The sequence below is a fragment of the Xenia sp. Carnegie-2017 genome, unplaced genomic scaffold (assembly GCF_021976095.1).
Source record: "Xenia sp. Carnegie-2017 unplaced genomic scaffold, XeniaSp_v1 HiC_scaffold_13, whole genome shotgun sequence".
Classification (NCBI taxonomy): domain Eukaryota; kingdom Metazoa; phylum Cnidaria; class Anthozoa; order Malacalcyonacea; family Xeniidae; genus Xenia; species Xenia sp. Carnegie-2017.
Window position 1 is genome coordinate 3,015,696 of NW_025813436.1, and position 27,213 is coordinate 3,042,908.

Below are 27,213 nucleotides of genomic sequence, written 5' to 3' on the forward strand. Positions count from 1 at the left end.
TGAGAAAAATTGCCGAAGCAATTGCGAAAAATATTTCCGGTAATTCTCGTTTATTTACCAATAATTAACATTTTTTACCATTATTACCATGTCAATAATCTTTAGATTTACAACAAAGCTGCAAGGTGCAGTGGTGGGAGAAACTGGCCGAGAATATTTTTAAAACTTACTGTACGTTTTCTGCTACTGGCCTAGGCCTACTGCCAGTCAATGCCGGTCAATGCTGCCAGTTCGTGCTTCAGTGGTTATCTGCGAAGCTTTTTACCAGCAATTTCACACTGGGGCGACACATTTGACTTCGATAAGAAAACCAAAATGTGACTTATTTCTCGGAACTTGGACCATTTTGGACCCCTGTTAATAATTAATTTCGCATGGTATTGAAAGTTTTAAATATCCATATGTTTTGACCAATGGTTTTGGCTCTTTCTTGTAGAGATTTCTTTAAATTGAACTAGTTTTAGCTACCAGTTGAAAACTTGAACTTAAGCAGATGTAAAGTAGATGATGTGACATTTTGGTGACGTTCGTTCGTGGATAAAGGGTAAAACAGGAAGCAATGCAATTAATGTGCTGCGTCAGACGGTCATTAAGTGCTCAACTCAAGAGCAACTTGAAAACTCGACAATTTTGTTTAAAAACATGCAAAAAACAACTGGAAGTTGGAGTATTATGTGACATCGATGGTGTCCTCGTCCGTGGAAGAACCCTTATTACAGGTGCAAGAGAATCAGTAAGACTGTTGTATGACCATGACATACCAGTTGTGTTTCTCACAAATCAAGTGCTCCAACTGGAAAAGGACAAAGCAGAGAATCTTTCTAGGATACTGGATCTTAAGGTGTGAAATGGGTTTGCTTTAATGATACTAGCTTTTTACCTGCTTCTCACAGTTGGGTATTGGTTACCACATTAAGTGGTTAACCATATTCATTAAGAGAATGTGAGGTATCAGATTATAATGATTTGTGTCCATTAAGCAACTAACCATATTAGCTAAGGCATGTGGGATATTTCCATTAACAAAGAGAAAAAGCCCAATGCAACCAAAAGGTTTCAAATTTTACCCAAGGGTTAAAAAGTTAAGTGCAACCAAAGGTTTCAATGTTTATGTATACTTCACACCATAAACTGATTAGTTGTTTGTTGCCAGGTACATCCAGATCAGGTTGTCATGTCGCATTCACCCCTGCGACTTTACAAAGATTTGTTTGAAAAGTTTGTTCTAGTCTTGGGGCAGCTAGATGTTCAAGCTGTGGCCAGTTCATATCCTTTTGTGTGAAATCTGAGTTGGATAGCTTTTGTGATAAATGCACTTGTTTGAAAAAGATTTCGTGGCTGCATGGTTTTATGAATAATATGAATTATAATAAAGCAATCCTTAACTATTTACAATATTGGTTTCAAAAATATTTGTGACATTGAAGATGTACGCAGGGCATACCCACTATTAGATATGATGGATAAGGAGAAGCGATATGAAAACCTTGATGTAAGTCAGTCAAACAGTTTGTTTTATAAGTATGGAGAATCAGTTCCATAGCAGCTTATGGAAACTGATCAATTCATTATCTCGAAAATATTTATCATAAAATTCACAAATTTACATATTTTAATGCAGAAATATGGAAGAAAAAATGATTTTCCAAACATAGAAGGTAAGTGGATGAAATTCTACTACTTGATTGATGCTTTTGAAAATGGTTCAGTCAATGTATATTGCATAATTTTCTTTTGTAGGAATAGTTTTGCTGGGAGAACCAATTAAATGGGAATGCGTACTACAGTTGTGCATGGACTTGCTAGTATCAGATGGGAACCCTTCAAGACGACTTCCTATTGGTAAAGTGGAACACATGCCAGTTGTTGCCTGTAATCCAGACCTGACGTGGATGGCAGAAGCACCTTTGCCCAGGTAGCCTTGAGATATGGGGAAAAGATCACGTCACCTAGAAACACTCTATTGACTTCATTAACATAGTATATTGTTAAGTTTACTTAGCTTATAAGCTTATATAGATAGTAAGTGAAATTGCTGTCTTATCAAGGTGAAGATCAAGGCATTTATGAGAAGAATGAGAGATGAACAGGACTTCCGTCTTGTGGTGTTTCTTTGTTGTGAAATATGTAAAACTTTGGAGACCTAAATCCAACCAACGACAGTCCAACCTACGACAATCCAACCAACGTCAATCCAACCAACGAAAATCCAACTAACGACAATCCAACCAACTACTGAACTTTGTGATGCGATCCAACCAACGAAAATCCAACTAACGACAATTCAACCAACGACAATCTATGTGATGCCATCCAACCAACGAAAATCCAGCCAACGACAATCCAACATACGAAAATCCAACTAACGACAATCCAACGAACGACAATCCAGCCAACGACAATCCAACATACGAAAATCCAACTAACGACAATCCAGCCAACGACAATCCAACATACGAAAATCCAACTAACGACAATCCAACCAACGACAATCCAACTAACGACAATCCAACTAACGACAATCCAACTAACGACAATCCAACCAACGAAAATCCAACTAACGACAATCCAACCAGCTACTGAACTTTGTGATGCGATCCAACCAACGAAAATCCAGCCAACGACAATCCAACGAACGAAAATCCAACTAACGACAATCCAACCAACGACAATCTATGTAATGCAATCCAACCAACGAAAATCCAGCCAACAACAATCTATGTAATGCAATCCAACTAACGAAAATCCAGCCAACGACAATCCAACCTACGAAAATCCAACCAACGACATCCAACTAACGGCAAATCAGATGGCGTCAACCTACGTTCAATTCTTGCGTTAATAAATCTCCCTTTGTTTTCGACAGGTTTGGCCATGGTGCATTTCTGCTGTGTTTAGAATCATTGTTCAAGGTAAGATTGAATACAATACATTGATATTTTACTGACTGCAGTTTAGCTATATCTTCACAATCGTTTTCAGAAAATTACTGGTAATGAACTAAAATACACTACAATAACTGGAAAACCGTTTCTGACAACGTTCAAATACGCGGAGAGAGTAATTCGAGATATCTTGGCAAAAGCTAACGGCTCTGAAATGTCAAAATCTCTTAAGAGAATTTATGTCATCGGGTAAGATGTCAAATTAACTACTACATGTTCGAAAAGGTTGTAGATGTAGTCGGTAATCAGGTGGACTGGGGTGCTACCCTGAATGTCGGACAAGTTTAAAGTAGAAACAATCTTGGAGTCCCCATTTTCACTTTTGGCCTAAGATAAGTTTATTTTGCTATCGTTTTTTAAAGTTTATCTTAACTCGGGAAGAATTGAGTAAATTCATTAGATTCAAGCTCTAGTGTCGTGTGACTGGCGTTATCTAGCAACTCCTGAGTTTATCATGCAAGACCTGCTTGTTCATGTTTTAAGAAAACACCACCTTTGATTACGTATGTCGTGAAGGTCGCCAAGATAGGGAGGCAAAGGCAGCTCTGTAGAACTAAATTTATCAGAGATTCAGGGGGCGCTCTCGTGACGAGGCTTAAGTCGTGAAATCGTTAGAAATGCGTGACGTCGTCGTATGATAATTAGAGTGATTTAGTGATAACACGACAAAAAATACACCGCATAAATGAAAGGTGGTGTCATGATCTTGTGAAATATTAATACAAAAAAGTTATTGATTTCTCAGAACCTGATTTTAAAAATTTTTATTGTAGTCCAGGAAAATATAGTAAAGTTTTCGTCAATAATGTTCATATTAAATCATCAATTTTTAAAAGTAGAAAGGTGGGTTCAACCCCCTTAAATCTTGAAGAAGTGGGGCTCTGCCCCCAAGTGCCACCCCACTTCTACAGCACTCGACAAAGGGGGTGACTTTCCCCCAGGATCCCTAACACACTCTGACCGAAAAAAAAGATGGTAAAATGACATGCTATGTTAAGTGTGAGATTGTGGCCGCCAATGAGCCCCAGATAAATAAATTTCTCCAGGCTGGACAGCCTATTTGTTTGCTAAACACGAACAATGTAATTGCAGAGACAATCCAGACAGCGACATCTACGGAAGTAATTTGTTCAAACAGCACCTAACTGAAAAGAATAGTGATATTTGCAATTCAAGCAGTGAAGACGTAATCTCCATTTTGGTTGAAACTGGTGTTTATTGTGGGGAAAACTTCACTTACCCCGCAAACAACCTCAATCATCAACACAAGGATATTCTATTTGAATCAAAAATGATCATTCCCAATCATATTGTTCCCAGTATAGTAGAGGCAACTAAATTAATTTTAGAAAGAGAATCCACATAAATTTTAAGCACATCTCTACAACTGGGGATGTTGTACAAAGTCTGGTTTGTGCCATTTATGGTTTTTGTGAATCAGTAAATAGTTCTTTTTGTTGTAAGATTTTAACATTAGGTATGTGATGAACTTTAATAGTCGCCACTATCTTGGCTAGGTGCAACTGACCTGGGTTTCGATTCATAGCAAACATACATATGTATCATGTTTACCAAGGATGTCCCATACATAGTTATATAAAAATTATAGTTAAATACACACACCATACCATTTTAACATAAAATACTGTTATGATCCATGCACCATACATCACATGTACGTTTTAGGGAAATTACAATGAAAACCTTACTTAAATAAACTGGATGAAAAGCATTCATAAAAATGAGGTTGTAATACAATGCTGCAGTGAAATGAATAATGCCTGTATAAGTGTTGCTATCATATAGCTCCTAAAGAATTATGTTCATCTCATGTTGTTTTCAAGGCAATGCACCAAAAGAAAGACCATTGGCAAATTTTGTATGTAATTCTGACCTGTATCTCATAACTACCTTTCTCATGTTTTATCAAACATGTGTCTGTTAAGAAAAGTTTAATGATATTTACAGGAACCCATGACTTTATGGTTTTAAATCTATAAGATATATTTTTCACAGCACTCAACTTGACTTTCCTTACAAATTACATCTTATCTCCTTGACTTCTGTGTGCTGATGTACAATACTAAACCAAGAAAGCAGAATCTCAAAGCAAAGTCATCATGGTAAATCTTATGAGTGACAACATAAGCCCTTCCCCCGGGGCAAATGCTCCACAACAACATCTTACCATTATTTCCCCGAATAAAGGCGTCACCATACTTGTTTTTCAACTGCAAACAACAGTAAAATAATTTAATTATGGTTCTTAAGCATTTACTCACGAACAAACTCATTAAGGCATTGGAAATATTCTAAGGAATGTAAAAATACGGTAAAGTCATTTCTTCAACTTCAAAATTAGTCGGGCATCTTTTATTTTGTTTAAGAGTTTTTCATCTTCAGACTAACTTGCCACTTAAATAAACAAGTTTTTGCAACTAGTTTATACAAAAAATTAGGACTAAGGGGCTATTAAGTCTGAAAATTTTGAAGGATGAGCTGAAAATTTAGGGTGTGGAATTTTAACTTCACACTGCAATTTAATTTACCTAAGGCTGTCAGATGATTGATAATTAGGGGAGGGAGCTAATATTTATATGCACATGATATAGTGCATTCAATAGCTTCAAAATCCATTATTTGCAATTGATAATGACATGGATATACAAAATGACCACCTCCTCCTCCAATTATTGATCTTCCCATAGCCTTGCAGGTATCAATAAATGGAATGCACCTTGGATAGCGAAGCTCTGATTTATTTATGCAGTCTTGTGTATTTAGGTAATGTATGTATACTTATAACATATAGTACGGTAGATCTCAAGATCTACCTGTCCATTCACGTATTCCTCAGTTTGCTCTAAAGCAATGTTCATATAACTATCCAAACAGGCCAATACACCTAAAAAAAACAAATAATTCGGCGAAAAATATGATAAAATAGTGAATTCAACCATGATATATCTAGTCACTTTAGTGGGTCTACCAACCTCGGTAGTCTGCACCACTGTTCAATTTCACCACAACAGGGCGACCGATGATCTGCTTAAGGAAATCACTCGGCGTTTGCTTACGACTCATTTTACATGAGAAGTTTTTGAATATAATGTTTTAGAAAGAAATGTTATATAGATAAACTTTCGATAGTTGTATTTAGCTCACTAAGCTAGTTCGCTTGCTTTCTTCGATGTTGCCACTTTCCAGATAAAATTTCAGAATACTCATTTTGCTGATGTTGTTAAACAAAAACGGAAATAGTTTTTATCTAAATTTGAAGATCGGAAAATTGAATGATTGGAAATTTTAGGAACAACAAATGAATCAAATTAATCATGTTGACTGATGCATCAGATTTACACTAATATGTAATGTCATTTACAGAATCCCAGAAAGCTTGAGCCAAGAAGTAAAAGGGAAATTTTCGTGGGCTATGATAATCCAACGACAATCCAATTAACGACAATCCAACCAACGACAATCCAACCAACGACAATCCAACCAACCACAATCCAACTAAAGAAAATCCAACTAACGACAAATCTGATAGCGTTCATCTAATTCCATTTTTGAATTAATTTTTCTTTTGTTTTCGACAGGTTTGGCCATAGTGCATTTTTGCTAAGTTTAGAATCATTGTCCAAGGTGAGATTGAACACAATACATTGATCTCGTACTGACTGCAGTTTAGCTATATCTTCACAATCTTTTTCAGAAAATCACTGGTAATGAACTAAAATACACTACAATAACTGGAAAACCGTTTCTGACAACGTTCAAATACGCGGAGAGAGTAATTCGAGATATCTTGGCAAAAGCTAACGGCTCTGAAATGTCAAAATCTCTTAAGAGAATTTATGTCATCGGGTAAGATGTCAAGTTAACTACTACATGTTCGAAAAGGTTGTAGATGTAGTCGGTAATCAGGTGGACTGGGGTGCTACCCTGAATGTCGGACAAGTTTAAAGTAGAAACAATCTCGAGTCCCCCATTTTCACTTTTGGCCTAAGATAAAATTTTGTCATAAATTTTTAAAGTTTCGCTTAATACAGGGAAAATTGAGTAAATTCATTAGATTCAAGTTCTAGTGTTGTTTGACTGCCGTTATCTAGCAACTCTTGAGTTTATTATGCAAGACCTGCTTGTTCATGTTATAAGAAAACACCACCTTTGATTACGTATGTCGTGAAGGTCGCCCAGATAGGGAGGCAAAGGCAGCTCTGTAGAACTAAATTTATCAGAGATTCAGGGGGGGTCTCTTGACGAGGCTGAAGCCGTGAAATCGTAAGACATGCGTGACGTGACGTCGTCGTAGGTCGATTGCTTTAATCAAATATAGGCAACGACGCTACCGTTACGCGACTACATAGTTCCAGGCCTAAACGATACATTTCATGACGTCGTCGTGATTACGCGTCTTTCTTATGTTCTCCATTATCACAGATGTTCACTACGTTTAACTGAAAGGACGCTTTGAAGACAGATTATAACTCATGCGTAATTCTTACAAGTAACTATGACGCGCCGAACATGTCATTATTCTATTAATTAGTTTATTAGCAGATCAATTTATTTATTCTCACTTGGCATTTATTTATTCTCACTTGGAATTTATTTATTCTTGGAATGCCACGCAAATGACCTTCGTTGGAATTGAACGACAATGTGATCTTTGTGACAGTAATAATATCGCTGCCAGTGACAAACTGGAGAAACCCTTCCAACATGTTATCATCTAATGATTTGATGAATCTTTTGAGATGTTCCAGACAGGTGCGCTCTGCCTCAGATTTTGGATCAGCTTCTATAAGCTTGATAATACGTTTTGATGATGCTTTTTTTCAGAGTAGATGCTGGAGAAGCTTGAAAAACTACTGAATTGATTAAAGCCCCTCAACAATTGCAACTCTTCGCTCCAAGAATTAGCAACGAAGCGGGGCTTTTGGATTAGCTCTTGATGGGCCAATTCTTCAAAAATAACGCGAATGTTTTCTTTCGTTGGATTTCTGTAGCAATGATAGCTGCTCAGAAGCTCCATGACGTCATCGTCTTTAGGACTAAGTTCATTCTCCAGACATTTCATCATTATATCTTTTTCATCTTTTGAAATGTACTCTTTGAATGAATCAAGCAAGGAATCAGCTGTTACACTGTCGTCTCCAAATATGCAGCTTGCAATAAATACCTTTGATAAAAAAAGAGGAAAATATCTTTCTTCCTTATAGCCATAAACTAAAATTCTTGAAACGGATCGCCACTCAATAATTTGGTAATCATGGCGAATGCACGGAAACTTTTCTGATGCGCCAATAGACAGTGCAACAGAAAATTCTCGCCAGAAAAGGCTTAAAACTTCCCGTGTAACTCCTGGCCTTTCCCATCTTCTAGAACTCCGTTATCCGCCATGAAAACAAACACCAAACGAATTTGTGAATTTCGTGATCTTTAAATTCAGATATTAGAGATTTCACTATGTCACTTCTTTTCACCACGAATTCACGTATGGGAACAGTCTCCGACTGGTTTTGAACATCAATTACTTCATCTAAATAAAATTTAAATATGAGGGTGAAGAAATTGAGCAGTGTTTAAAAAATAAGCATTATGCTAAAGTTTACCAGTTCCAGCTGCAATGTTTTCCTGGACAATTATCTCATCTTCACAAATTGAAGCATCGGGTGGTTGTTCTGTAGTTGGTTCGTTTTGATTGTCTAAATCAAATAAATACGCACTTATGTCAAGAAAAAACTTAACATCAATTTGTGCGACATATCTAATTTACAGGTACAAGATCATTGCGTCGTGAAAAATATATTGCATAGTTCAAACTTTCTTATATTCATTTTACTTTCTTAAGCAAGCAATAAAACTTCAAACAAAGAAGCAACAAAGCAACAACCAAGTACACTGTAGTCTGTAGCCAATACCTTGGAAATCACCCATGTAGCTTTCTTGTAAAAATTCATCATCACTTTCATCATCAATAGAATTGTATTCTTCCAACAATCGCACATAAACACAGCCCTGCCCTGCCATTTTTAATACCAACTCACAGGTCAATTCTACCCCACTTGCAAATTTGGGTGAGATAGTTCTCCATAGCATGCCTACAGTTATATCGATTGAAGTAAATTCTCATCGCATTTTAACAGGCAAAGCACAAAAAACAGTTTATTGTAAAATTACACCAACAAAATACAACAACTTCATAAGAAACGTATTGTATAACTTACTTTTACAAATTCAAATGGAAGAAATAACATAGGGAGTTGCTCTTTTACTTTTTCTTTTAACGTTGTAGAGTCCCATGATTTATCAGATGGAAATTCTGAAACCACTAGCCCTTTTTTTTCCAATTCAACACGATTCTTGTGAGTTGGCACTCAGGAGGTTTGGGGATCTGGAATTATGACAAGATCTTTGTAAGCAAAAGATTTACTTGCTGGCCTTCCTGGCCTGCGAAAGTTCTTCCCGTAACGGTGAAACTGAGTTGTAAGAATTCCTCGACGTAGTAGTTTGAGGTGACGATGATGACAGTGAAGCAAGACGTTGAATATCACTAGTATTAAGAGTCTGCAAAGTACGCAAAGCTTCTGCAGCACGCTGAACGGTCGATGAAGTAACGTTTTCCTCCGCCATTTTTTGTTGTGAAATATGAAATTTCATATTATTTCATAGTAAACAAAGTTTCCCAAATGGAAGCACCATTCGAGAAGTGCGAATAAATAAATTCGGAAAGTGCGAATAAATAAATTCGGAAAGTGCGAATAAATAAAATCGAGAAGTGCGAATAAATAAATTCCAAGTGAGAATAAATAAATTCCAAGTGAGAATAAATAAATTCCAAGTGAGAATAAATAAATTCCAAGTGAGAATAAATAAATTGATCTGCTAATAAACTAATTAATAGAATAATGACATGTTCGGCGCGTCATAAGTAACGACCTTTATTTTAATAAATGTTTGAAATAGACTTGCATACAGTCATACCGCGCTATGCATGACGGGGCTCCAAAAGATAAAACTTAGTCAGCGAGAAAATGATTCTGCTACATCTCTTATAATTTAGAAACGATTGTCGTTTCTTAAACAATAACGAAAACATCTTAACATCACGTATAATTGTATACTAAATACTATTACTCTACTGCTGCTACATTACAAACATTCTAAAACAGTAGTGATAGTGTCACAAAATAACACAACTAATAATTTCATAATCCACCCCTTACAGTAAGGAATATTTGTTGGTTACCTGCGTGCACGAGCAACTCACAGCAGCTATCAGACGTGCTTCGTGTGAGTTTTAATCTAAGTTATTCCATTTGAAAAATACGCAGCATAAATGAACTATGGTACAATAAATAAATAATGGAGCATCATCTTGTGAAACATGAAGTCAAAAAAGTTATCGATTTATCAGAACGTAATTTAAAAATTTTCATTGTATTTCAGGAAAATATAGTGAAGTTTTCGTAATAGTGCTCATGTTAAATCATCTATATTTAAAAGTAGGTAGCCAATGTGTTCGGTTCAGTGTGTTTAGCATATGTACAGAATCTCAAAAAATCTTGAGTAAAGAAGTAAAAGGTGAATTTTCTATAAATGTGAGATTGACAAAAGTGAAATTGACGGTGAAATATACTCAAAACTTTGTATTAAACCCACTGCAGAGAAATCAATTGTATTAGTATTATTATGGAAGTCCGTCGCGAAGCGAGGATGACGTCAGTGGCGCCTCATATGTGAGCGTAGCCCGAAGTCCGATGCGCAGATTCTTCCACACACCGGGCAGGCTACGGCAGCAGCAGGGTTTGCAAAACCCTGAAAAACCCTTAACTGTAGAATTAGAAGGAAAACCTAACGATGAAGTTGAGATTACAGGAATTAAGGTACCCAATTCAAGTGCGAAATAAGCATATTTAAATGAGTATATAGTGGAAAGCACGATTGATAACATTACTAAAAGCTTGCAGTCGATTGTTGTTATTGATTGAATTTCGTACCAAATTCATAATCAGAAGCGGTAAGATCAACAGAGTCAGTCCAGTGGGAAAATGTCATGGACCCTCGTCCTCTTTATTAAAACATAACACCTTTACACTACAGATTTACGTCCCGATCGTTAAATAGTTAGAAGTAAATAAGGATTACACTGTTAAGACAGGAATAAATCACGAAGCGACGTTTAAGGCTAGGTACTTAACTAAGGGTGATTCCCAATTCCCAAGTGTGTATTGCCATGGGACATTCGCATCAACTGGAAGGATGAGCTCAATTTGTGTAGTTATTCAGCACGCAGTAAAAAAATATGCAGGTTCATATTTAAACGCGTCAGTCAACTGCGATATTTATGTTGAGCAACCAAAGGGCTATGAGAATTAGGAGAACAAAGAAAAGCTTGTTTGTAAGTTGAATAAGTCCCTGTATTGACTTAAACAGAGCAGCAGAAATTGGAATGAGACGTTTAATTACTTATAACCTGCAAAGGAAAGGTTTAGTCAATCACTTGCAGAACCTTGTGTCCTTAAATATCTTAAGGGGACGCCCCAATCAAGTTTAAAATTCAGAAAGACTGTTGAGCCATTGAAACTGATAGGATACAGTGATTCACATTGGAGAGGAAATGCTGGAGAGAGAAAGACCATTTTTAGGATATAGTTTTCTATTATCCGAAGGAGAACTTTTCATATCGTAGAAGAGCGGGAAACAAAACTGTTTCACTTTCTACTTGTGGAGCAGAGTACATAGCTTTAATGAAGACAGTGCATGGAAGTAAATTAAAAAATAATAATGCAGCGATTTAGGCATAGTGGAAGAGAACAACAACGCAAGAATTAAGAAACAATTAGTTCACATAGGCAAAAACTAAGTTTAAGTTAGATCATTTTCAACATTTATTATGTAACTGAAACGACATTGCGAACAACGGAGGATGCCAGGATATGCTCTTATGTCATGTGTATGTGTAATGTAAAGTGTATATGTATAATGTCACGTCAATATAATGAAATAAGGAAACCGCTGTAAATAGTGTTTATAATGTCACTCAGAGAAAAAGGAAAACTTAATCTCAAGATAGAATAGTATCAAGCAATCAGAGTGTATAGCGTCTTTTATTTGAATAGCTGTAGTTCCATGTGCTTACTAGCTAGTTTGTTGTAAGTGCTTGTCATGTGGAAGAAGTATTTATTGAATGCAATGAATAAACGTATTAAAAAAAGCAACACGAGTTTAGCATCAAAGCCATCAGCTTTATCATATATTGATCAATGGTCGTAATTATCATCCTTACTCGCTGACAACCAGATCTGGCTTTCAACGATCGTGACTAAAACACCACACGAGTACATACGAGTGACATACGAGTACATGCAAGTACATATGACTGACATACGAGTACATACGACTGACATACGAGTACATACGAGCGACATACGACTATATTCTGGTCACTAATGAGAAATAGCACAATTTCTTCAATAATACATTGATATTTGCATTCACTTTTGCTTATATTTGTCTGGACTCTGGGGGAACCATTTGATGGATTTAAATGCTGAAAAAGTATTTTATTCGCACATTCAAGCCTTAGTAGATAGCAGATATCTCTCCCGTGATGTAGTTGCAGTTTGGCCTGGCAGTGTTCCTGATGCCAGGGTTCTTTCAAGCTCGTCATTGTATCGTCTTGGCAATGATGGCAAGTTGTTCAACGAAGACCTATCAGGTTATTTTGATGAAACTACTGTTAATCCACTTATATTGGGAGATCCTGCCTATCCCTTACTTCCATGGCTAATCAAACCATATCAGGATCATCCAGATATCTTTGTTTTGCAGAATGAATTTAACTATAAGCTCAGTAGAGTCAGAATGACAGTAGAAAACTTTTGGGCTATGGAAAGCACGTTTTTGCAGATTCTTGAAAAAGATTGAAATGGAAGTACCTAAAGTTAGTATGTCAATTTCTGCTTCGTGTATTTTACACAATATATGTGAACTTTCTCATTGAGAGTTCTGGATCATTGGATGGAAGATGTTGAATACTCGCTTACAATAACCTCTATCAATGATTTCATCATACACGATGCAGCTGTTAGAGATGATGCTGCAAATATCAGGGATTCCATTACAAACCACTTTATGTAAAATGTTTGGTTAGATTTACACTGTTTTCACAACACGAAGTATCTGAATTCATTTAACTAAAAAATCCATAAATTACCAACATTTATCAAGTTTTCAAATTCAGTATTCGAAATACATATTATGCGTTAAAAATTTGCATATGTTTAATCACCTTAAGATTGAAAGATGGTGGTTGAGGGACATGAAATGCCCTGTTCCCAAGGCTCGCATGAATTCCCTGAAGAAGAAGAGCTTGCCATGCTTTGCAGGATTCTCGGCATGATTCCAGTAGACGAAGCCGTAGTTGACATAAATAGATTGAACATCTTCATCTCATGCTCTCTTTCTTCTTTTCTTCTTTTGTGTTTTCTAGTGGGGGCAGTTTCAACTGCATCTCCACTTCTGGTTTATGCCTTTCTTTCTCAATTTTCATGTACCTTCAAGGTAAAACGGTAACGTAAAAAATCGTACATATATGTTATAGAACTAAATAATACAAACACTTAAATTGAGAATTGGTGATGACTGAACTTTGAAATGTGCAATAGTACAAGAATCCAAATATTTCATTGCCAATCCATTTAACTTTTTGAAGCTTTTGCAAACTTTTCGCACATTATTTCAACTCCCTTTGCGAAGCTGCTCTTCATTGTTTTGACAGCTTTTCTTTTTTTTAAAGATTTTGTCCCTTTTTTCTTCAGAATCTACATGAAACAAGTTGCTTTTAAATTTACTCATATGCTCTTTTATAAGAATATGGATACCAGAATTAATGCAATAAGACTGATAAATCGTGTAAAACTGCACTTGTTTATTTTCTTTTTCTAAATATTATATCCTTTGTTAGAAAATCTTCAATTTTACTACATCACAAAAAAAATTCACCAGGTAATTAGTCTTGTTGATTTTTACCTGACGACGCAGTTACTTCGTCTTTTTTTGCGACTACAAAGTTTTCTGTAATAAATAAGTGTAAAAGCTCTTTAAGCGTAAAATTTGAACAAGTTTTATCTATTTTAAAATTAAGGTTGAAGCACAAAAATAATTTTACTATAAATAGCTGGATGAAGAAAGCAAACTTTACATAAGGTTAGCATTATGCATTTTACCTGCATTGCAGCATCTGGGACATCTGAATTTTTGTTTTCTGCATACACGCTAGCCAATAAATCCATTCATAAACTCCAACAAAGGGCAAATCTTCTGCTTTGTATCCGCATGTAGCACAAACTTCCTCTAGTTAAATTCCTTTGCCATATCTTTTCTCTAAGGACATAGTCTCCCTAATCTCTATAACAATATAACAATTTGGCGGTTGTGATAATGAAATCAAGCATGCAAGCTTTTTTCATACACAGATCAAAAACTTAAAGTAACAGAAGGACTAATACATGTATACAAAACAATTATTACAGGCTCTTTTCATTTGCATACTCATTCTATACATCAATTGATGCAATTATTTTTCACGTTTATTTAAAAGCTTTTTCACTTTTTATTTCCTAATCTATTCATGCTAACCCACGATTTTCAAATTATATATGTAAACTTGTATTACATAGCTTAAACATCGCTAGTTCATTTTAGTAATACATTTATTTACTTCATAATCACAATAAAAAACTACATAAATGCGAATACAAACCGTCCTATTTTCCAGGCGTTTGGTCGCTAATATCTGCTGATGTGTCAATTAGAAATTCTGGCTGAATGTTTGGCCTGTGCCCTAATATATTTTTCAGTCTTTTAAAGAGCTTCCACGGTTTTGTTGACAACGTTGTCTACTGTGTAGTCAGAAACTCCCTTTTCGTGCATTTTTGACTAAAATATCAAATTTTGAATTGAAAAATGCTTGTTTTGGAATTTGTTGAACTGTTGAAAAACATTTATTCAGCTGTTAAACTTTGTAAATTGGTCGTTGACATACTCTTTTTACTGTAAACTTTCAAAACAACTCTAACCGTTATTATTTGATAAGTCCCTCTTTTGAATACTTGGCATTCTTTAACGAATATCTGTGTTTTTCATCATCCCAAATATTTAACAACGCTATAGTAGCTGTATCTTGCCATGTAATTCCTCTATGATTTTTCTCTCCTTTTTTGAGGCATTGGTAACGAGCCATAAGATAGATTTAGATTTGAGGACGCGAAGTCTAAGATGACGTGAGTTGACCGAGGCGGTCTGGGACGACGCCGCCGTCGTCTTTCATGTGAAGAGTGATTTATGTTATATGAGAAGACGACGAGTTTTTACGAAAAAAGAATTTCATCTTTTATCCGGAGTCACTTTAGCAATTGTTTCCATAGTTATTGATTATTCTCGTGATCATGGAGACAAAAACAACCCTTTGGTTGAGTATAATAGTTGGTTTGCATGGATAACATGTCTCTTAACTTACATTCAATCTTTTTTCATAGTACTGCTATTTCATGGCATTTCAATAAGATTTTAAATAGTACTAGTTAAGTTGTAGATTTATATATACAGATTTTATGAAGTATAGCGCAAGTATTGACAAAACATCAATACTTGCGCTCACTTTTATGATTTATATAATACAGCGTTACGTATACAAAACATGTCATGGAACGTCCACTATGTATCTTAACACATTAATAACCAAATTTTGCTAACGGTTTTGAAAAAAATAAAGCATTTAGGCTAGCATTCTACTTCCAAGTTAGCAGTTTTTGCAAAACAATCCGTCACGCAAATAAAACAGTCCACGCGAGATACACGCGAAGCGGCTAATAAGCTTCTAAGTGGTTTCAGACATGTCTAGGCTTGTGTATATTGAGTTAGCCTTCCAGTTGTATTAGAGTTCATTGAAAACACTAAGACGACGTCGCAAAGGCAGCGGAAGTAAAGTAACCGGATGTTTACGACTGATTACGCCATACTTACGTCGTCTTAGGCTTCGCGTCCTCAAATCTAAATCTGTTTATTGTCTGGCATAACTCTCATAAATGACTGGAACCTTCGAGTTCTATAATAACTGGAGCGGCTATCTTAAACACGGCTTTAATTAGCGGCTGACGCCAAAAAAATGGAGGATTTGTTCCATTACCGCTGAGATTTACCGAAATTGACTGCTTTTCCGAAAATTTCACAATTTCTCTCTCCCCCCTAAGGAAGGAGTGAGGAAAAGTGTATGTGTTTTTCGCATATTTGGCAAGCATTTTTATGATGAAAATCACTGTAAAAACATAAATTTCATAAAAGCGAGTCTACTGTGGTTGCCAGTTGTCGGCTTCTATGACGGATGCCTTTTTTAACTATTGACGAAGGAGCTATTTGTTGGCCACATATGAATGCAGATGTGCGCGTCGTAACTGTCGTTTAATGCTTTGCTCGATATCAAAGTGTGTAGTCTGCACGAAACAAAATATATCATATTTTATCTCAGCAGATCACGAGAGAAATGTTAGCTCATTTATTCTCATTAGCTTTTAGTTTTCCTTCATGTGATGGCTTTTTTCGCAACAATTGTAGGATTTGTTTTTTTACATGCATCTCGCGTTTCGTAAATGAATGATGAAAAAAACATTGTATGAAAATCACGAGAACCATTGAGATTTTTGTGGTCTTCTGAACAAGAACTGCATCAAATACTTGTCAAGTTGTAGCATATTTGATTTCGTTGTAATGATTATGAAACGGCAAAAATGCAAATAATTAAAACACTTAAATTACAATATTGTCTATATTACTTGAATACATGAATACACAATTATGTATGTAATACTTCTCTTCTTGTTCTCTTTTTTATGTGTTTCCTATTAGCCACGTGAGTTCAGAATTTTATTGACCAATACAGGTTTCACCTCAATAGTAAAGTTCATACCCATATTTAATACCAGTTGCTATAGGATTTTTAGCTCTAAGTATGGTGTTGTTTACACAAGAATGATGAAGTGCGTGTACACATGTAAAAATGAGGCAATAAAACCAAATGAATTAAACACATTTTGTGTTCTTTAATGCTAGAAGCTTAACAGCTTTTCAGAAATTATAGAGTTATTAAACTGTACTACCTGTATTTCATTCATATTATGAAATGAATTAAGAAGCAAAAATTGAAGAAAAACTTGGAAAAGTCAAAAAATTTCCCTGGATTATCAAAGGAGAAAATATAGCTAATGGCAAATGTCCATTCTGTACTTTATTAGGTAAATGATCTCTAAATATTTTTTTAAACAAAAACTGAAATTAAGAAGAAATATATAGCACTCAAGTTTTCATAACTGAATCTTTAATGCTTCAATATGGCATGCAATACATATAACTAACATTCAGACAACATTCTACTAAAATAATTTAATAAAGATGTGACATGATTTTACAATTTAGTTATACAAAACACACTGCATGGATTGTACAGTTGCAGTAAGTCATCATCAATCTCAGTATCAATATTGACATAAGCACAAACTTTATGACCTTTTTACATGACATTTCACCAAGCATCACGACACACATAACCTTGTTATCTTTATTTGGTACTTGACCTTTACTTTCAAAACATTCAAAGCATCTTCATTAAACCATTATCTCCATCCATAGAATTAGTCCAAGTTCAAATAACTGTTGGACAGGGAAGTCTGTAAATCATTTACCTTTGTTTGTATTCAGCCTTAGCATTTTGCAGTTAGACTCTGTCTGGTCATTAACATCTTCCAATTGTCTTAATATAGTGATCTATGAAATAGTGGTGCTGCAGCATATTCCAGAAACATTTTGCTATCCGAACATCTCTTCGTGTTGTCAGCAAATTGATCAGAAGAAACTCTGCTCTACTTCATGGGTTCTCTTTGGGGGTGATCGTTTCTTCATAGTATCTGCCCACTGAGTAAAAAGAGCAAAATTTTTTTTCGCGTTAGGGAAACTATTATACAAACAGATTTACGGTTTCACACATTAACAAATAAGTGGAAAAGTATGTTGATATTTAAAAACAAAAACAGGAAAACATCAGTCGAATTTTATCGTTCAGGCTTCAAGTTCAATTGCTTTTCAATTTTTGATGAACCAACAAAACAAATATCTCACCTGTGTTGCCAAAAAAAGATATCGTGTTTATTTTTGAAAAAAGCTGTATAATTAGCTATAGACATAAGGGGGAGGTCAAGAACATCATTTTTTTGCAAAGCGATCATTTCAACGGAAATAGGTCCATTGGCCGCCATTTTTTGGCGTCAGGTCCCAGTCCTCTTAGCCGCTCCAGTTACTATAGAACTCAATGTCAAAGCATTGAGTTCTATAAGACCTGGAGGGGGAAAGGGGCCTGGGCCCCGTGGTCAAAAACATGGCGGTAATGGCGGATTTTGGTTGTCAAAACTTCCACTTTGAGAAAAATTTTTAACCTTCGCTACCTCCGGATCCGGATTTCTATTACTGCTTATTTTAATGACAACCAGCAAAAACAACCACGATACCGTAAGCCAGGGGTGGGCAACATACGACCCACGAGCCGGGTCCGGTCTCTGAAGGGATTTTGACTGGCCCGCCGACTGTATCCGACCATTGAATATTGAATATTATTCATGTAACAATCCCGCCCACCAATAACTTCATTTTCCTAAATCTGTCCCACCGACTGGAGAAGTTGCCCACCCCTGCCGTAAGCCTAAAATATTGAAAATAATGCTTCAGGTTTTGTGAAATAGACACACACATGTCCCGGCACTACAAATACACACACAATCACAGCACTACATGCAGACGAGATTGATGACTTTCACACTCACATCAACAAACAGAACAGCCACATACAATTTACCAAAGATGTCGAAGAAAACGGAACTCTTCATTTTCTCGACTGTTTGGTAAAACATGACAATCAAAAACTACGAACAACAGTTTATTGCAAGCCAACACATACTGACCGACTACTAGACCAATCATCCTACAACCCCACATCACACAAAGCCACCACAATCAGAACATTAACAAGACGTGCACAAATTATATGTGGTTTACCGGACGCTCTACACAACGAAAGCTACTATCTCAAACGTGTTTTTGACAAAAACAACTATAACTCTTACGACCATACAACATACGTGTCGCACATAAACCAATCACAACGTTACGACAAGTACTAACGAACATAAAGGACAAAGAACAACCCAACAAACGACAAGGTGCAGTTTACAAAATAAACTGCTCCGACTATCACGCCTCTTATATCGGGGAAACTGGCAGGAACTTAAATATAAGACTTATTGAACACAAACGAGCTACTAAGAAACAAGACAAAACTAATCACATTGCCGAACATCACCGAATCACAAAGCACAACATTGACTGGGACTCGGCAAAGGGCATTACTTACAGTACTGACTATAGACAACGGCTTACAATAGAAAGTTGGTACACCAACTTGGAACAAACCCCCCTGAACAGATCGCAGCAATTACCGGCACCTTACAAAAGACTTATTCACAATACAAACGATCAACTAAAAACATTGCACTTAACACTAATTCACAATGACAATACACAATTGACACCCACACATTTCCTGTACACACAATACAATGACGTCTTCCAAAGCCTTCATCAGAGAATATACATAATATATTAATCCTAACACGGTTTTTAATATGCACATTAAAAACATGTGACTTGAACAAATCTCTTTTCAACTGCGTATGGACGAGAGATTCTCGCCACTATAGCAGTTTACTGGATGGCACCGTGTTTCACGTTTCACGATGGCACAAAACATGGTGCCATCCAGTAAACTGCTATAGTGGCGAGAATCTCTCGTCCATACGCAGTTTAAAAGAGATTTGACTCGTCTCCAATCCCTGTGGGCTTGGTAGCTCGACAGGTAGAGGGGCGGACTAGTATCCCGAAGGTGCGAGTTTAAATCTCGTCCAAGTCGCATGTTTTTCATGTGCATATTAAAAACCGTGTTAAGATTAAAATATTATATACAATGACGTAAGAACCAGATAGCAAATACGGCTAACCTGACGTTTACTCCTCATTCGACTCTGAAGATGACTACCGCTACGGTTATCGAAACGTCAATCAACAACAACAAAAACAGTCCTTCTCAGGACTATACCAATCTGAACGAGCTACATTTACAAACATGTAATAATCGCAATTGTGGTTGTCAAATCCGGGTGTGCGAAAAAATTTTTATTTTATGAGCCCGCGTCTTTCCTCTGACTTTGACAACCAAAATCCGCCATGTTTTTGACCACGCGGCCGCGCGCTAATAATTTATAGTAATTTGGTTGACATTTCCCGTCCAGGTATTATAGAACTCAATGTGTCGTACTCGTAGTCTTTGCTCTCTATTGTATCTTTAGTTGAGGTAATGTTTGGAAAATTCATATTTTGTGGTCGAAATACTTTGTTCATCATTTCTTACATGAATTATATTCCCTAAAATGTGGAAAGCTAGCGAATACAAGGGCGGCGGAACATTGATGATTGAGGGGGGAGGCTATTATATTCATACGCGCATGTTTTACTTAATTAGTTTCCATTGAAATCAATTGTGTTTACGGATAATTTGATATGAATATATATAAGTTATATAACAAGCTTTTTTTTGTTGTTGCGTGGTCCCTTTCCTCGTTTGCTACGGCTGGGACTGCAGGCAGACAAATTTTACAGTAGATAATACAACACTGTTGCATTTGACATTTATTTTTCCATCGTCATTGTCCACCCGCTTTCATAAAGCACCCTTTGCTGGTTTCAGGTGGGCGCTTTTAACGAGGTTTGTATGACATAAGAATGCGTCAAATTGGTATTACAACAACTAGTATATAATTTTGAAGTCTTTTGGCCGTTACATGTACGATAGAAATGATAATTAAATAAAAAATATGGAAATAATTTACAACCCTTAAGGAACAACGAAAAGTAAATATTTACAATTGCAAAATAGGCTTTTGCAAACACATGCGCTTGTTTCTATAACTCTATAAAAACAGGGGGATTTCAGTCTCACAGTATGCGTGGTTTGCGCAAGAACTTTCAAAAGCAAAAATATAAACAATACATACTCATAGTCAATAAATTGTTCTTAAAAGGCTGAGTTATAACAGAAATAGGAAACATTTCACTTGTTTCTATTGAGTTATGGAAACACTTATGAAATTGCAAAACAAACTCCCAAGAAACACAAAAAATGTCTTCTATTTTTTAATCAGAACATTTACTACAAGAAAGCTTGATGGCAAACTGCTAATGAAATTGCAAATGAGGAACTTAAGAATATAACTATACAATGATTTCTTATGATTAGGTTACCATCTTAACAAAGACTGCATGCTTATTACAAAGTCAAACAGATGATCTTGGCGACTTCAAGTGTAAATGTCAAAGTTTGGTATTTGCCCTTTCATCACAAATGATGTCTTTTAATACCAATGGATTATCATAGCCGTTCTCCATTGGGCCGTCTTCATGTTGATAAACACTGTCGTTTTTTGCGTGGTCATTTTGTTCTGCTAAATCGCGCGTAGCATTGCCGTTAAGGTCATGGTGATCAGTTGTTTCTTTGCACGCGAAATACCAACAGAGCAGAAAGAAAAGTATTGCCAAAGCTATAGAAAAATAATTGAAATGTTAGTCTTCATGATCCTGCAATCCGAGAAAAGTAATTTATTCACGAAATCGAACAGAGAAGATTTTTGTGGGTGTCCGCTGCACATGCGCATAACCTCTATGCAAACGAAAAAGTGTGTCCGTCCGATTGATTTCTATTAAACTAACTGGATATACAACGGGGCCTGGGAACTGTTGTCAAAAACATGGATGCCATAAGGAATGAAAAATTAGTTTCATTATTCGCTCCCTCCTGATTTTGAATATTGTTTCAATACAAAATACAACCAGGAAAAACGACTACCGAAACCTAAATAATGAAGACATGCTCTAGTGTTTTATGTAATGCAAGCATTGATAAAAAGACAACCTACGGTAAAGAATTTTTGTTATGGTCAAATGACAATTTGATTCAAAAATAACACTAGACGCCATTTTACTGTGTTGCTAGTGTTGGCCGAAAGCTCTCGACCGAATCCGCTTAATGCCAGCCAAATGTAAGCTAGGCAATTCATCTGTAAACTCTCACAAACGACTTAACTGTTCGCAAACAGTTTAATGCAACTATCTTAATCGATTAAGTCGACAAGGCACGAGATATATCTTGACTAAGTTTGATCTCATTAAATTTTGAGCTAACTTTGCTGCCAGCAAATTGCTAGGGTACTGGCTGGTGTATAATACCAAAATGATACTTTGGCAAGCTATTACAATAGTATGGAGAAATATTCACCTCAACTCAGGACAAAATGTTGAGAGTACTACATTTTCTTATGAGAAATTATCACTTTAAAAATTGTAGCATATTGGCTTCTTTGACATAACATTATTTCTTGCTGCATGAGAGCAAAATTGTTTAGACAATAAATTTTGAATAAATATATTTCCCGTGTAATGTTTTGGCATTTTGTAACATGTTACAAATCATGTTTAGACAAAAACTTTGTTCAAGAGTCTAAAACTCAACAAAGAGACTTTACCAATGGCTAGCCCTAGGGCATTGTTTGTCTCTCTTGTCTCTCTCTTGGCTTGGCTTCGCGAACGAAGATTTTATGAAGGGGCTGTCCACGTCGAATACAGGCACGCTGTTCACGTCGACTACAGGCACGCTCGTGGCTGACAAGTCCGATGCGAGACAAACAGGTTCGGTCGCAGCGGCTAGAGTCAAAGGTCACGTCAGGTACGGCTGCTGAAGCTTCCCGGTTCTTCCTCCTGCGGCGTTTCTCCCTCAAGTTCTCTGTACGAGAGTCCTCAAAGGAGGAGACAGCCTGGTGGACAGTACGTCGCCAGGCATCACGGTCAGCAGCAAGAATAGACCACTGGCGGTGGTCGATATGGCAGGCTCCGAGGGACTTCTTCAGAGAGTCTTTGTAGCGTTTCTTCGGTGCCCCTCTGTCACGGTGGCCAGTGGAAAGTTCGCCATACAAGGCAATTTTGGGCAGGCGCTGATCATCCATTCTGGAAACGTGCCCTGCCCAACGTAGCTGCGACTTCAGTAGCATGGCCTCGATGCTGGTGATCTCCGCGTGTGTGAAGACCTCAACATTGGAGACGTAGTCACTCCAGTGAATGTTGAGGATGGTGCGGAGACAGCGCTAATGGAAACGCTCAAGGAGGCGTAGGTGGTTACGGTAAATTACCCACGACTCGGAGCCGTACAAGAGGGTGGTGAGTACGACGGCTCTGTACACGCTGATCTTGGTGCACTTCTTCAAGGAATTGTTGTTCCACACTCTGTTATACAGTCTGCCAAAAGCGCTGCTTGCCTTGGCCAGTCTGTTGTCGACCTCCCTGTCAATCTTCGCATCTGATGTAATAACACACCCCAGGTAGGTGAACTGGTGAACGCTTTTCAGCTCAGTCTCACCGAGGGTAATGTGAGGAGTGCGGTACTCTGCCCGAGGTGCGGGCTGATGGAGGACTTCCGTCTTTTTCAAGCTGACCTCGAGTCCGAAGAGCTGGGCAGCCTCTGCAAAACAGGACGGGAGGCGCTGCAGGGCTCTTTCGGTATGGGCAACAAGGGCAGCGTCGTCGGCAAAGAGGAGGTCTCGGATCATCTGCTCATGGGTCTTTGTATGGGCTTGCAGCCTCCTGAGGTTGAACAGGCTGCCATCAAGGCGATAGCAATGTAGACAGCATCGTCATCGTCAAGGTCTTCTGTGGCTTGCCTAAGCATCATGCTGAAGAAGATGCTCGATGATCATACTGACGAACTTTGGGGGGCAGCCGAGGCGCTCCATAATGAGCCAAAGTCCCTTCCTGCTCACTGTGTCGAAGGCCTTCGTCAAGTCCACAAAGGTTACATAGAGTCATTTGTTCTGTTCCCGGCACTTCTCTTGGAGTTGCCTGAGGACGAAGACCATGTCTGTAGTACCCCTGTTTGTTCTGAAGCTACACTGGTTTTCTGGGAGGTGGTCTTCTGCGATGGTAGGTATTAGCCTACTCAGGAGCACACGAGCAAGGAATTTTCCTGCGATCGAAAGCAGAGTGATCCCCCGGTAGTTGGAGCAGACTGACTTTTCCCCCTTGTTTTTGTACAAGGTAACGATGACTGCATCACGGAGGTCTCTTGGAAGCTTTCCTTGTTTCCAACAACAGACGAGGAATTCGTGGAGCTTTCTCTGTAACGCTGGGCCTCCATCTTTCCAGATCTCTGGTGGGATGCCATCAACTCCTGCTGCCTTACCACTCTTAATCTTGTCTATGGCTTCTGTGAGTTCTTTCATAGAGGGTGGTTCGTCCAATTCCACTATAACTGGGAGCTGAGCGATGCGGAGGGTTTCTGAGTCCTGAACGACTCGATCAGCGCTGAAGAGGGCGTGGAAGTGCTCACACCAGCGACTCAGGATAGACGCCTTCGTGAGGAGCGCCTCGCCGTCCGCACTGCGCAAAGGACTCTGGGCGTGGTGCGTAGGGCCGTACACTGCCTTAAGGGCTTCGTAGAAACCTCTGTAGTCACCAGCGTCTGCGCATTGCTGAGTTCGTTCTGCGAGGTTGATCCACCACTCGTTCTTAATCTCTCGAAGCTTGCGCTGGAGGTTGCTGCAAGTGTAACGGAAGGCAGCTTTCCTCACGGGACAGGACGGCTGAGCAAGGTGAGCCTGGTGGGCTGATCTCTTCTTAGCCAGCAATTCCGTGATCTCCTTGTTGTGTTCGTCAAACCAGTCTTTGTTCTTTTTAGTGGTGAACCCCAGGAATTCGTCTGATGTCTGCAGTATGGCTCTTTTCAATTGAAGCCAAAGTGAGTCAGGTGAAGGATCTACTGAGCAGCCTTCGTTTTCAAGCTTGAACTGCAAGCACGTCTGGAAGTCAGCTCTCACTACAGCTGATTGTAGCCTACTGACATTGAACATTTTCTTTGCCCCCCCCCTTTCTTGGTTTAGGTTTGAAGTGAAGTCTGAGTTTGAAGCGCACGAGGCGATGGTCAGTGTGACATTCTGCGCTGGGCATCACTCTGGTGTGTAAGACGTCTTGGAGGTCTCGTTGGCGCACTACAACGTAGTCAATAAGGTGCCAGTGTTTGGACCGAGGATGTATCCAGTTTGTTTTCAGACTGCTCTTTTGTTGGAAGATGGTGTTGGTGACTACAAGTTTCTGCTCCATGCAAAACTCCAGCAGCAAGCGCCCGTTGTCGTTGCAGTTACCAACGCCATGTCTGCCAAGCACTCCTTTCCAGGCAAGAGCGTCTTGTCCCACTCTGGCGTTGAAGTCGCCAAGGATTATCACCTTATCGTCTACGGAGGTGTTTCGAAGAACTGAGTAGAACTTGTCTTTTTCTTCAGGCACAGCTTGAAGAGTTGGGGCATACACGCTGAAGAGCGTGGCATACTTTTTGTTCTTCAGAGGGAGGCGCATGGACATGATGCGGTCAGAATGACCAGTTGGCAGGTTTTCCAACTTGGAAGCGATGGAGGTTGTAACCATGAAGCCGACGCCTGCGAAACGCCTTTCTGTTGCAGGTTTTCCTGACTAGAAGAGGGTATATCCGGTGCCATGCTCCTGAAGGCTGCCTTCTTCGGGGAAGCGAACTTCGCTGAGGGCAGCAATGTCGACATCTAGCCTGGACAGTTCATGTGCAATCAAAGCAGAGCGAAGTTCAGGTCTGTTGCTGTCAGCTTTGTCAAGCATGGTTCTGATGTTCCAACATGCCAGTTTCAGTGCTTTTGCACCCATACCGGTGGGTGCATACCTTCCTTTCTTTGTTGTTGTTCGACCGCTAGTAAAGATGCCCGTTGACCACGGCAAGCCAACTGAGGGGATGAGAGATGAGCTTTGGTTAGGCCACCTTTTCTAGGCCCCTCTCCTTGTGGAGCAATCAGTGCTGTCCTTAAAAAGGGCTGCTTGGTCGTTCGGGGTGCTGCCGAGTGATGTTGTCATCTCGAGTCAACGTCAGACGACCAATATCCCGAACCGCCTGCATGCAGGATTGAGACTGCGGCTTCCAGTGACATCTTTCACCTGCCGGTTTCGCCCATTTCCCATCGCTACAGGACTTGGTAGAGTTGAAGGCGTCGCAGACGTGAACGTATCCTTCGAGCCTGCGCAGATGAATTTTAAAGTGAAGTGCAGTGTGCGCAGTACTGCCCCCACCCTTTACACCCGGGTTCATCTGTCATGGCCTAGCGAGCTGCGACGGTGACAGCGAGATCCACGGGTCGTAGGTTTTACATCAGACTGCCCTTGTCCTAGCCTCTGGCTCAAAAACCTACCTCGGAGGCACGAGGACATAATGGCCGTTGAGCTCGTCGTGGAGCCCTTCCGCCCTGGCCGGTGACCACAGAGAAGCTCGCTGCATTTTGCCGAAACTGAAGCCGATTTGACTATCAGAACCGCCAGTGTTAGCACTCTAGTAGCTCATCCGCCCAGCCGTGACCCTGGCAAGGGAGGCAAAGGGTATACTAGCACTTGCCTAAGGTGCACACCCAAGGCTAGTGGAGGGAAGGAGGCGCCTTACGGCTCCATTCTAGACTGGCTCCAAGCAAAGTCTAGCCACTGCCCAAAAGTGTAAATATAAACCTGTAAATATAAACCTTAGTGTAAATATAAACCTTTAAATTTCAAAGTGTAAATATAAACCTGTACATTGTTTGTACAGGTTTATATTTACACTTTGAAATTTAAAATTGTTTATGATTTCACATTTAATTAATTTATTTATTTTATTTATTTCCACTTCATTTGCATTAAATATATGCAAGTTTTCCTATCTATTTCTGTTTCTTCTGCCTTCAACTCCATTGCAACCAATGCACCCAGTGTGAATCCTGGAACACCTAAAATTATAGCAAGGGTGGACTGTTTTCAGATGAGGCGTTGCTATACTAAAACTTTCATGCACAAAGTAATAAGCTTTTCTCGAATAAAAATTTGAAGATAGAAACAAATGTTGGCCCAGTATTTTCCAAAGCAGTTCTTTTACTTTGGTTTTGATCTATGAACATGTTTACTATTACAATACATACTTTATTTACAGAAACATCAGGGTCATTGTGAAACAAGCAGCATCGAGCAAACCTTTGACAATACTTAATGTCTTTACTGTTTGTAATCTGTCAATTTTCGC

At 38.3% G+C, this 27,213-nt stretch overlaps 3 protein-coding genes across 7 annotated transcripts in view; 1 reads left to right on the top strand and 2 right to left on the bottom strand.

The window, feature by feature from the left end:
• Positions 1–111: 111 nt before the first annotated feature.
• On the top strand, positions 112–6,837 carry LOC124449487 (haloacid dehalogenase-like hydrolase domain-containing 5). Of its 2 annotated transcripts, XM_047000420.1 has the most exons (8): positions 112–841; positions 1,154–1,266; positions 1,396–1,492; positions 1,622–1,658; positions 1,741–1,915; positions 2,867–2,912; positions 2,983–3,134; positions 4,038–4,687. In XM_047000420.1, the coding sequence occupies exons 1-8, from the start codon at positions 560–562 to the stop codon at positions 4,309–4,311; spliced, it is 1,176 nt and encodes a 391-aa protein (XP_046856376.1). In that variant the 5' UTR covers positions 112–559; the 3' UTR covers positions 4,312–4,687. The 2 variants fall into 2 exon arrangements, with proteins under 2 accessions (XP_046856376.1, XP_046856385.1); XM_047000429.1 differs by lacking the exons at positions 2,983–3,134; positions 4,038–4,687 and adding an exon at positions 6,661–6,837.
• Positions 4,813–6,138, bottom strand: LOC124449501 (U6 snRNA-associated Sm-like protein LSm6). The gene is made up of 4 exons (XM_047000436.1): positions 5,939–6,138; positions 5,780–5,850; positions 5,134–5,176; positions 4,813–5,028 (listed from the first exon to the last, which is right to left on the bottom strand). The coding sequence occupies exons 1-4, from the start codon at positions 6,027–6,029 to the stop codon at positions 4,994–4,996; spliced, it is 240 nt and encodes a 79-aa protein (XP_046856392.1). The 5' UTR covers positions 6,030–6,138; the 3' UTR covers positions 4,813–4,993.
• A 14,007-nt stretch (positions 6,838–20,844) lies between the features above and the next one.
• The window catches only part of LOC124452676 (solute carrier organic anion transporter family member 4A1-like), a 32,215-nt gene continuing 25,846 nt past the window's right edge, over positions 20,845–27,213 (bottom strand). For 3 of the 4 annotated variants that reach the window (XM_047003282.1, XM_047003272.1, XM_047003265.1), the window contains exon 12: positions 20,845–21,649. In XM_047003282.1, coding sequence (XP_046859238.1) covers positions 21,423–21,649 — 227 coding nt within the window. In that variant the 3' untranslated portion in view covers positions 20,845–21,422. Of the gene's footprint in view, positions 21,650–26,776; positions 26,924–27,213 lie in introns of those variants that run through there. The other variant, XM_047003291.1, reaches the window with a different exon arrangement.

Coding starts and splice junctions, on each gene's coding strand:
- LOC124449487 (XM_047000420.1), top strand. CDS start 560: ATGCAATTAATGTGCTGCGTCAGACGGTCATTAAGTGCTCAACTCAAG. Junction 842..1,153: donor CTAGGATACTGGATCTTAAG/GTGTGAAATGGG, acceptor GTTTGTTGCCAG/GTACATCCAGATCAGGTTGT. Junction 1,493..1,621: donor AGCGATATGAAAACCTTGAT/GTAAGTCAGTCA, acceptor ATTTTAATGCAG/AAATATGGAAGAAAAAATGA.
- LOC124449501 (XM_047000436.1), bottom strand. CDS start 6,029: ATGAGTCGTAAGCAAACGCCGAGTGATTTCCTTAAGCAGATCATCGGT. Junction 5,851..5,938: donor CAGTGGTGCAGACTACCGAG/GTTGGTAGACCC, acceptor TGTTTTTTTTAG/GTGTATTGGCCTGTTTGGAT. Junction 5,177..5,779: donor AGGAATACGTGAATGGACAG/GTAGATCTTGAG, acceptor TGTTGTTTGCAG/TTGAAAAACAAGTATGGTGA.